Below are 11,264 nucleotides of genomic sequence, written 5' to 3'. Positions count from 1 at the left end.
TACAACCCTCAGTCATTCGTTCCCTCCCACCCTACACATTCGCTCGTTCGCTCACTCACTCTGGAGGATTAATGTTGCGCTGCGATTTATGTACACCGTGTCGGGAGTAACTGGGTCATAATAGCGCTCATTAAAGTTCCCTACTCTCCGGGTCCCCGTTTATATCGTATTCTTCGTATTCTTCGTGTTCCTCGTATTCTTCTTACTTCGCGTACTCGCTGTGCTCTTGGTGCTCGTGAGACATCGTCCCGATCCTCGTCCCCGCTGACCTCGCCAAGCACTTGGTGGTAGCAACGAGGACGAGATATCTCACTGTTTTTCCTGAGCACACGTGCGCATACCGAAGACACGCATTAGACTTACGTGATGGAAGAGGAAGAGAACGAGAGAGGAAAGGGGGGGGAGGGAGAGAGAGAGAGAGAGAGAGTGCAGAAATAAAAGGTATATTCAAGAAAAAAGAGGAACAATCGAAGGCGTGAAAAAATAAGGCATCCACCTCGGGACCGAGTCCGAGGGATGTCGGGGGTGGTATAGTAGCCTGTAAAAAGCACATAGATAAAAATACGACCAACGACAGCTCCGGGTAGTGGCAGCCTTATGCAGGAAGCCGTGAATCAAAGAGACAGCGGTGCCTTCGCGTTCTGCCTCCACTTCGTGTTCCGATTCGACTTCGCTATATCCCAACAAACTTCTGCGCTGGCATACCTACGGTATGTACTTACTGTACGTGTGCTCTGCTGTGTTATCTCATCGTAATTTATCTCATCTTCCGGGACTAATCTCTATCGTAGATTTCAATGAGAATGAAGATTTGAGCCAGTTGCTGCGATTCTGTACAAGGTGGTATGAGTGATGGAGGGAAGAACTTTTTTAAAATTTTGTTATGGAAAAATAATTTGCAAAAAAAACTAGCTTGCCTAATTCGATCCTATGTCAGTCATGTTACTTTTCATCGTAGACGCCCGTCCCGGCCTTTCTCTACTCGGGGATTCCCTCTCGTTGTGATCTCGATCGCCGGCTAACTGCTATCGGGCGCACCAGGGCGCAACAAACAAATTCGCGTAGACGGTCCGCCGCTCGGCGTTCAAGGAATAAATAATCGTCCCTCGTGAGAAAGGCAGCCGAAACAGGAGCTGAGAAATCTTGGACGACGGCCAATCGATCTTTCTGGTATATGAGACAGGATATGGGCCATACAGAATACTCCATAGGGAATATGGGATGCTGAGTACGATTATGGAGTGTCGAATATGGAACATGAAATGTGGAACGTGGGACATCAAATATGAAATACCTATGTGGCGGGAGACCTCGATCGCTCCTGATTTCAAAGAAACATCCAAGAGACAAGGGGAGAGGGAGGGAGAGAGAGAGAGAGAGAGAGGCAATGCCTTGCAATTACGCGTACGTCACTCAAAAGTCGACGCCACCGCCGGAAAGCGTCGTGACGTCTGTCGATGCCTATCGCGCAAATTCGACTGCGAGCGTCATGAGAATTCTTGGAATTTTCGTGAAGCGAATAAGAGGCTAAAAAAAAGAATAATTAAAAAAATATGACGAAGACGAGCGAGATGAAAAATCTGATAAAGAGAAGGATATAGACGGATAAAGAGAGAAGAGAGTGAAGGAGGAGGCAGGACACGCTCCAAATTTCTCTCAGCAATTTACGATCGCTCGATTTAGCGAGCCGACGTCGGCTAATTGCGCGAGGAGCGTCGCCGGGACGCCTCCTATCGAAGGAGAGGAAAGGAGACGAGAGGAGTTCGAGAGTAAGACGTGAGAGAGTGCCGTCAAGCTGCTCGCGGTACTCCTCCCATTTCCTTCGTTTTCATCGAGAAAGAAAATAAGAAGGTCGAGAAAGCACGAGGCGAGGCCGACGCGACGTCGACGTTTCATTGAGAGAATCCAAACGGTTTGCGTACCGCGCTAACTACACTTTACAGCTTATTTGCGAGTCGACCCAGATAACTCGCGCAATTTATCGGCAATCCCCTGGACGATAACCAAATCGATATCAGCGTCCATACACCGTACACTCTATGTCCCACTAACGATCCCCACGAGAATTCCAGCTAGAGTAACCCCGGAAGAGTGATAAATCAGAAGCCGCAAAAGGAACAACGAAATTACTGAAACCAAATGTCCCGAATGAAACGGCAGTACGAAAATAACCCGTGCGAACGATAAAACTTGGCGAAAGAGAGAAGTAAGGTAAAAAAATAAGAGAATCAAGGGACCGAGGGAGAGAATGTGTCTCGCGAAATGTTCCAGCTGTTTTTAATATCGCCCGCGGGAGTAAGAAGAAAAATAAGAAGAAGAACAAGATGCGAGAGTGCACCCAGTAGATATATAGTCGCTGATGGCAAACGTTTCTTGATTCAGGGGTTGAACGAACCCGTCGTTCAGAAAAGCGTTAGAAAAACAGTTCATCCACCCCGTACCAAGTGACACCGATTCATAGTGCATAATTCCCCCGGCGTCCCTCCACGAGTCTCTAGCGCCGCGTAAGGACGTTAAAGTGACACACCAAACAACAACAAACCCCAATTCGTAAGTCAAGGAAGATAATAATGCTCTGATTACGCAACGACTCATACAGCGAAGCAGTCGGGTAGTCGTCAGACGCACCGAGCGACAGTCGAGCAAGAAAGCAAACGGGCAAACAACCAAGGTAAAGAGCAAGTGCGAGAGAGAAGGAGCGAGAGGGGGCAGAGACGCGGCGCGCCTGGGCCTGATGTTGTCCGAAGGTAACGTATGTGAAATCGTGTAGGAGGCGTGAGTCAGAACGCGGGGCCAGAAATACAGCGGCTTCAGCCACCTTCACAACAAACGCGTACGACCTGCGCTTCGCTGGCACATCGGTGCATCCAACGTAACGGGGTGTCAATGTAATCCTTAAGAGAAAGAAAAAAAAAAAAAGAAAACAAGAATAACATAAATTAAATCCAGATAAAGAGATCGTCCACGTATGACTCACGCGGCCGATTATCATCTTCCTTATGAGATACATCCAGTCCCAGTTCCACGTCTCTTATTTTCAATTAGGCCGAACACACACGCTAATCAGTGTCATTTGTCGCTATTTATCACCGTTGGTACTATGTAAGGGTGGAGTTTTGCGACCCACGGGAGTCATTCAGTCCTCTTGTCATTCCATACGCGTTACGCGTCACGTTCAGCATATCCATTGTCTGCTATTGTCTCTGTTGGGGACCGACGATTAAGGCTCACGAACCCTGGTATATCGGTGTAGTGGCGTCGCGACGGTACCTTCCAGCGTCGTATAAAAGTCACGCTGACAAGGCGGGATAGAGAATGACGAGTCGTGATCGGGGGGACGGGGGTTAATCAAATACGAGAATCGCGATAACGAGCATCTCCAGTAGAGAGACAGTAGAGCGCCACAGTCAGTCAGCGCCGAAACAAAATTAGACCTTTGTCAACAAGGACGAAAAAGAATGGCCCCGTGAAGACAAGGAGGCAGCCAGCCATGGCGGATGACTAAAGAAGTCATTAAGAAGTTGCCAAGAAGAATGCGGTGGGCTTAAAAAAAAAAATGTGACATTGCCCGAAATATATTTACGTAAATCTAGTCCAAGTAAAGTCAGACTAGATATCGCATTGGTTTTGCGATTCGTGACGGATCGATCGAACGGAACAAGATGATAAGGGTAATAGAGAAATCTATCCTGGACGTCTCTTTGAACCCTTTTACAGCATCTGGCGACTATCCGAAACTCTCATTCGCCAGCTTCCCGAAGCCCTCGTCAAAATAAAAGCTCTGATTTACGAGCGAGTGCTTCATACGACGTCGACAAATTAGCCTGATGTATTTTTTCAATATTATCGCGTGAAATATTTCACGAGCAAGTCAGACAAGCGACGGCGTGACTTTCAGCGGAAAAATTTCGGTTTTAAGAAAACTCATTAAGAATTACTTGAGTAAACAGATACGCGGCGGGCAATGGAACGACAGCACGAGGCGTGGACCATAACGAAATTGTCAACGAGAAAATATCAACGTCCGAGCCCAACGACGTAGCCAACGAGATGTAGCTCGGGCGATTTCCGTCCGATGGAAACGTCATCAAAGCGTAAAGAGCGACGATAGAGTTTCTAATAAACGGGACAAATGCTAGCACGTGATAAAATGCATAATTTTCAAGCGTCTCGCGAGTCCGCTGCAGCTGCGCCGACGAAGCAGATAGTAACTCCAAGGCGGGAAATTTAAATGGGTCAAACGGAAACAAGAGCTATCCAACCCTCTCGAGAGAGAGAGAGTAAGGACGATTCGGCGTTACCGCGACAATAATAACAATAGTCTGATGCCTATGTTGGTTAGCGTTGATGTACCGCAAAGAATCCACTCGGTAATTGGATTTCGTAACGGAGTCACAATCTTCCCTCTGGTTGAGATCCTCGAGCGCGATACGCGTCGCCCATACAGACTTTCCACCTCGAATGCTTTATACCCATCATTTCTGGATGACACGTTCCACGGGCTTTAATTCGCTTTCCTTTCGCCGTCTCGCTCCTCTTCTCTCTCGCTCGCTCGCGCACTCCTTACGAATGGAGATGCGCGCGAGAGAATCCTCGAGCGTTCGACGCTCGCGCGTTTCCTCTTTCTTCCGAGCATTTCGGTTTATCAGGCGCAACGATCGGTAGCCCCTCGGGTGTCGTTAAGGCGCGTACCCACCGGCGAAATTAATTAACGCCGTAACCCGTCTCGGAACCCCGTAACGCGTCCTCCGCCGGCAGCGTCGCGAGGGCCTCGGCGACCTCCAGGACACAATCTTCCGGCGAGCGGCAACATTTCCCGCCCTTCGTCGCGTCGCTCGCAAAGAACAGTCGAAGAGGCCCGTGCGCGTCCGCCCGGTCAGTTTGCCAACAGAACGGTTCGTACAATGTTTCGAATAATTGGTCGAGCGTACGGCGAGCGCCGAGATGCCTCGTAGATTAGTACGATGAGGATACCAAAAGGTGGATGAGCGATGAGAATGATGACGAGCTGTCTTAGCGTGCCCTCCCTCTTCGGCTTCTTTCCGTCATCCTTGACCTAGTCACAGAAAGAGAGAAACACGTCGCGCGTCACGAAGACGCAGGAGCGGGCCAGAAAGCAAAAATAATTTATATTAACTTAACATCTTTTCGCGAGGTGTCCGTCTATTTTTCCCTCGAAATGATCGAACGGCGAATTGGCGGTTGTGAGCTAAAGCCACAGCGGCCATCAAGGTTAGAGCGGCCGCGCACAATGTTAGCCAGAACAGATCCAATTATTTTCTGCGACATTTCCAATGTCGAAAGGACATTCGTTTCACCGTGTAGCGAGAGACGGTGAAACATTAAAGAGAGAAAGAGACGGGGTAATTGGAACGAAGAGAATCGCGAACTGACTATACAGACGTAGAGCGGTGGATATAAACTTTTGAAAAGCACTGTAGAGACGATTCTTTCGAAACTGTCAATGTCGGCGTTGCCCGTACAAAAAGCAAGATAACGAAAAGCATTAAGGAGATCCCTGACAGATCCGAGCAGCGACACGTATCCCATACGTGAAGTCAGCTTTGCAGCCAATCGAAAACACTGTTCGTTATATCGCAACGAAACGGCGGGAACTAAATTCAAATGCCTGATGGCATTAGGACGACATCGATCGGGATAAGGAACGGCGGTTCTAGCGCCGCCGTCTAATATCCTAATCAGATTAGAATGAGGTTATAAATAATGTAATTGGTTCTCCACGTAAACCTTCCTATGCAGCTACCGACACTGTTATTCGGCATATATTCACAGTTAGATATAATAACGATATAATGACAACTCATTCTACATCAAGGATAACCCCCCTTACACGCTATACATATATATATATACGTATAACAGTACGACAAGAGTCGAAGCTGTAGCTTGTCTCGCTTGCTTCCTGAATGAAATCAAGAGATCAAAGTGATCCAAGCGATCGAGACCGATCCAAGCAATTCAAACATCTTGCGGATAATCAAGGGAATCGCTTCGATCGGCATTGCGTGGGTGTTCTCAAATCTGAAATGGCAGCTGGTGCCGGGTTAGCCGGGTTAGGCCGACGTAGGTATCTAAGTCGACGAGAGCGAGTGCGAGACTTTGCCTTAACTATTTCTATTTTCGTTCGACGGCTACGACGACTACCAGCAGGAGAAGGAGGAGGAGGAGGAGGAGGAGGAAGAAGAGGAAGAGGAGGACTCTACCAACGTTCGGCAGAGTCGTAAGCGGAGAACGAGAGACTGCGCCTGAACGTATATACGAGTGTGTTTCGTATGCGGGCATATATACGAAAAGGTATGCGTGACCGCGACCATTTTTTTTGTTCTCTTTTTTTTAACGGCTGTCGCGAGAATTTCCACGATTGAAAGCGTCCTAAATTTCGTGTGCCGCGCTTACTTGGAAATACATATCTAACCCGTCCGCACACACTCGAACGTCGTGTGGTGCTTCGCGACCTCCATAATATGAAGCAGCGTCTACCAATTCTTGCTGGAGATGAATCGACGGTTTTAACCTTTTCGAACGGCAATTTACAACGCCCATTCGTTTCACCGGATTTTCATGACATTCCGCACTTCCTGCTCGCACGTGTTACATACAATTTTAATGCCATCGATACCACTCACGAGTATATGCTCGTGAATATACGTATGCACGTATTTATATATGTATAAACTAGAAGCACATGGCAGTATAGGCTCACCCGGTTAACTCGAGCAGATAAAAGCAATTGGCCTTTACTCCCTCGTAACTAATCGGATTCCGCGATGTCGAAATGCGTCAACGAACGTTAATCTTTAGCCGCTTTGATGCCAATGAAACGCGACAGTATTGGAAAGGCGATGTGCGACGACAGGTGCAGGGCGGAAACGTATACGATACCGAATTAATAAAACACTGACTATAACGAAAGTCCAGAAAGTCATAGGGAGAAGACGATCCAGCCGGTTACAGTATTGTTATAGACTGCCGAAGGACGTTTGCCATTGAGTGAATTTGTAAGAGCAAAATTTAGGATTGCGAATCGAGCTGTCTTAGAGTTCTGGCATGACTTTGTCATTCTGGCAATGACGTTGCATCGCTTAGCGGTTGGATTATTGTGATTTACACAATTTTCTCAAGGCTCCCCTTCAAGGAACGAGACTGAGGTACGGACCCGGTAGATATAGTCTTTGAATTTTTTTGGGCAACTAGCCTCTGGGTCCATAGGACAGATCGGACAGGGATATGTAAGAGTCTTGTATGGTGGCGGCTTATGTCGAGGATGATAGACGTAACTTCCGGTATCCACCGGAATCGTCGTAGCGCTGGGTAGATCTCCGAATCGTAAGTAAAATTGAATGAGTCCCTTGGTCCAAGATAGATCGTATCACGCTGACAGGAAGAATGCACGCAGGTGCGAACGAGGTCGCGTGGGCAGATCCATGAATAAATCAACTGGTTCGCGCCACCTATGATGTACATATGTATTACTATGAATTGTACTATGTAAAACTATAAGATATACCTAATGTTATATAGATGCATCAATCGTTGAATATCCATACCAATCTCCTTTATCAAAGGTACGACTGATGCGTGCAATTTGACCCCTCCTCGCAGCATCCTGGATCTTCCGAGTAGCGAAATTTCCGTGAATTTCGTCTTAATGGTAATTTCATCCAGCTATGAGAATTCCTATCTAAATTCAATGATTTCCGGGGATTGGTGAAATCGTAAAGTGGCAACGATCGAAGGATCGAACAAGATCGGATGATCGGTATATAACAAGGGATCGTGTGTGGTCCAGAACGAACCACGTGTCGGCGAATAATGGGCCTGATCTTTTTACAGAGGAGGAACGCGCCATCCTTTTTACATTGAATTCCGTAATTCTTTTAGTTGCTCCATCTTTCCCACTCTCTCTCATTTTCGTCTCTTGTCCATTTTTCATCGTCACTCCCGCGAATAGAAGGAACGTTCCGAACAGTGAATCCGTGGAAGAGCAGAAATCGAAGGCAGTGAGAATGATGGAAGATGCCGCGAACTAGATGGGTTTAGGAAAAACAAATAAAATAAGATTGACAAGGATTGGAATCACGTTATGGCATTTGAAACTGACGTTACGCAACACTAACACGAACGCGCTACTAGAGATGCGTGAAACGTAAAGCTTTGTGCCAACAACAGCCCAGCCTGCCTCCTGCTTCCCTCCCATAAGACACGGACCTCGAGATCCTCCACCCCCAACCAGCACCCCGGCCCTCCCTGGCAATGGCAAGTTCCACGCTCTAGAAAAGTATTTTAGAGACCGTCAGGTATGAGCTGTTAGACAAAAGTATTCCATAAATCTTTTGGTCGTTTGGCACAGTTTCTGCATTGCAAAAATACCGAACTTCTCATCATATTCGTCTTCGACTCATTTCTCTAGCTCTTTCCTCTTCCTCGCCCTCTCTCTTTCCCTGTATCTTTGACTATTCCATGGGTACTACGAAAGCACAGGTCATTCGTTAACTCTCATTGTAATAACGAAGAAGCCGGCAACGTTTGTCATTGTCATTTAGGCATGATTATTGGCTCGTGCCAGTGTCATTTACCGTGAGACACCCTGGCTCGGTACCTTGCACTATCACTTGCACCACTGCCAACGTATGTCAATCAAACAATTTCCTACCGACTTCCCCACGCTTCGCTGCAGGCATACTAACTGATGGATGCTTTTAATAGTAGAGAATGCAAATGCACTATGCCGTAGTTGACTGTCAACGCTCATCCCTTTTTTACCTCGATTATACAATATCCATCCGTTAGCGCATTGGCAGCTGTGCACTGTAGATGCACGAATCATGCCAGAGCAAATTCAGTGGCGCCATCTCTCAGACACTATGTGAAACTTTTAGCCAACTCCACCGTTCACGTCGAATACAATGCGGGAGGCCAAAGAGACATGCGTTCCAATCTGTATACGAAAGAACCATTTTTAAACACGTCAACAGTATCAATGAGGATACAGACAACGTTATAGGACTAAAAGTGCAATGGCTATGGACGTTCATTTACTAACATATTTGTATCCATTTAATTGTGTAATGCATATTCCGGACAAACACGGCACCCGTCTATGGCCGTCTGTACATTGACTTTGGCTAACGATTTCCCGAAGTTACTAAGCCTTTTGAGAATAATCTATAGGGTGTACAAGGCTTAGAAATACTCCACAAACGTAAAGAGGGCCCGTAATGATATTAATGGATATTTTATAAAAAGCTAAGAGTCATGAAAGCTTACTGGATAGGGTTACTTGAAAGAGGAAGACATCATTCGTAGAGGTTGAATTTAGCTTATTCTTATAAATTCAAGATTTACCTCATCCAGAGGCCCCGTGAGGGACACAGATTAGAAGACCAGTTTTCTCCTTTTCTCCCGTCAAAACGCACAAACCACGAAAAGATTCACCACGTCTAGTCACTTGTCACTAATTAAAGTTCTCGCGATGGCAGCCATACTGCCGACGGCCTCGGAACTAACACAACAAACGGCAGATGGTGACACCGTCGGCTACACAGGGCCGTCAAAGATTGGCATCTCCTGTGTATTACATTCTGATATAATATCTAACGTGTATACAACACTTTTTAGATAATACAAAGTTTTTACTAGTTCTCAGTAATATTCGCATCTAATCATATCTCATTTTCTAAGAACGGCTACACTTGTATGGATACTAACTTATTTATATGAAATTTGTAATCTAACTGAATACCGTATGTTTTTTTTAATTTGCGAGACAACAAAAATCGTAAAATTTTTAATATTATCATTAAAGCTAAAATAAATGTAAGAAAGTTTATGCAAACTTTAAACCTTCTAAAATTCAACAGTGTAGCAACGCAGGGCAGGCCAGCATGATACCCTAGCCAGCAACTTGCATGAAAAATTAAAATGCAAAAATATAAGTGGATGCGTATTTCGCCCAAACACTGTTTGGATTCGATGCCTAATCTCTGTAGATCCATACCACTTGTCCGAACTCCTAATTCTGATTCAATTAGACTAGCCGCTGGCATATATCTCATTAGGAATAAAACCACCAAAATTAGGAGAAAAGGAAGGAAGGAACGCAAGGCCCTCCTCTCTTTATATAGCTTGGTCCCCGGATGAACAATCGACTAGCAATTTTAGGCCTCTTCCTGTACCACGTGTAATACTGGCTTTATCCTGAACGCCTACAACTTTTCGCGATAGCTTCTGGATTGCTGTTGACACAGACGTCTACTACGAGTAGAAAAGAAAGAGAAAAGGTCACTTACCAAATGATACTGCTCTTCGATGTGTTTCGCCTGATCATCATATTCGTAATTTTTCTTGTGTAAGTATAGTTCACAGCTGCACAGGTCTGTTCACGCGACGATTTTTCAATACGACCTTGACTATTACTTTCGCACTACGCATGTTTCGGATACAAACTATTTGTTTAGTTATTACGACTAGAATACTGGTAAAGGGTAAAGAGTTTAGGAACCGATGATGTAAAATCGACTGAAAGTCTGAGGCAAAACTCTCAATAAAAATCTAATGATGATACAGGTAACGAACAATTGTGTGCGACACGCTTTGTCACTACAGACAAGGACCGACACCTTTACAAGCAACATGGACCATGTGAAAAAGTTTGGACTGAGCTGTTACACGCGTCCACCATCGACTTGGAACACTGGAAGAGGAGCCAGTCCATTAAAAAAAAACCACGATCACCCCTATTCAAATCCACCGCAATGAAAAACCGTGAGAATAGCATCCAACAGAAGTCGGGAGACTCTTGAATTATCATGATTAACATTACAACCTCCATCAACCTGTGAAGCCGAAACTCTAACCAAGTTGGACGTAAGGAACTATGTTCGTCACTGACAGCGGATGCCATTAACCGTTGATCTCCAGTACAAATTCTTTCTAGCAGAAAGTGATTAGAATATACCAAGTGACTGCAAATGCACCTATACGACAAATGGAGTAGTATAAAGAAACTCAGACGGACGGGCCTGATCCCCTTGAGAACGCAGTACATAAGGCATGCCGTTACGGATCCCAGATTTCCCATCGCTCACACCGTCTTGGCGCATTTACTATGAATTAACAGTGATAGCTCAATACAAGAAATACGGAAAAGAGGTAACAAGGAGTAAATTTCGAAAGAAAAATAAGGCTACAAAAATGAAGAAGCGATAAATGAATCTCATCAGACAAGAGACACAAGGGGGGGG

The 11,264-nt window shown here is 45.7% G+C and overlaps 1 protein-coding gene across 1 annotated transcript in view; it reads right to left on the bottom strand.

The window, feature by feature from the left end:
• The window catches only part of LOC107264932 (MKL/myocardin-like protein 1), a 116,367-nt gene extending 106,815 nt beyond the window's left edge, over positions 1-9,552 (bottom strand). Inside the window, exons 1-2 of the mRNA XM_025082151.1 lie at positions 9,367-9,552; positions 8,785-8,959 (exon numbers count right to left, since the gene is read on the bottom strand). Coding sequence (XP_024937919.1) covers positions 8,785-8,848 — 64 coding nt within the window. The 5' untranslated portion in view covers positions 8,849-8,959; positions 9,367-9,552. The remainder of the gene's footprint in view (positions 1-8,784; positions 8,960-9,366) is intronic.
• Positions 9,553-11,264: the final 1,712 nt, after the last annotated feature.

This window comes from Cephus cinctus, unplaced genomic scaffold (genome assembly GCF_000341935.2).
Source record: "Cephus cinctus unplaced genomic scaffold, Ccin1 Ccin1_scaffold0204, whole genome shotgun sequence".
Classification (NCBI taxonomy): Eukaryota; Metazoa; Arthropoda; class Insecta; order Hymenoptera; family Cephidae; genus Cephus; species Cephus cinctus.
The sequence above is the reverse complement of the archived record's forward strand: the minus strand, read 5'-3'. Positions and strand labels throughout refer to the sequence as shown.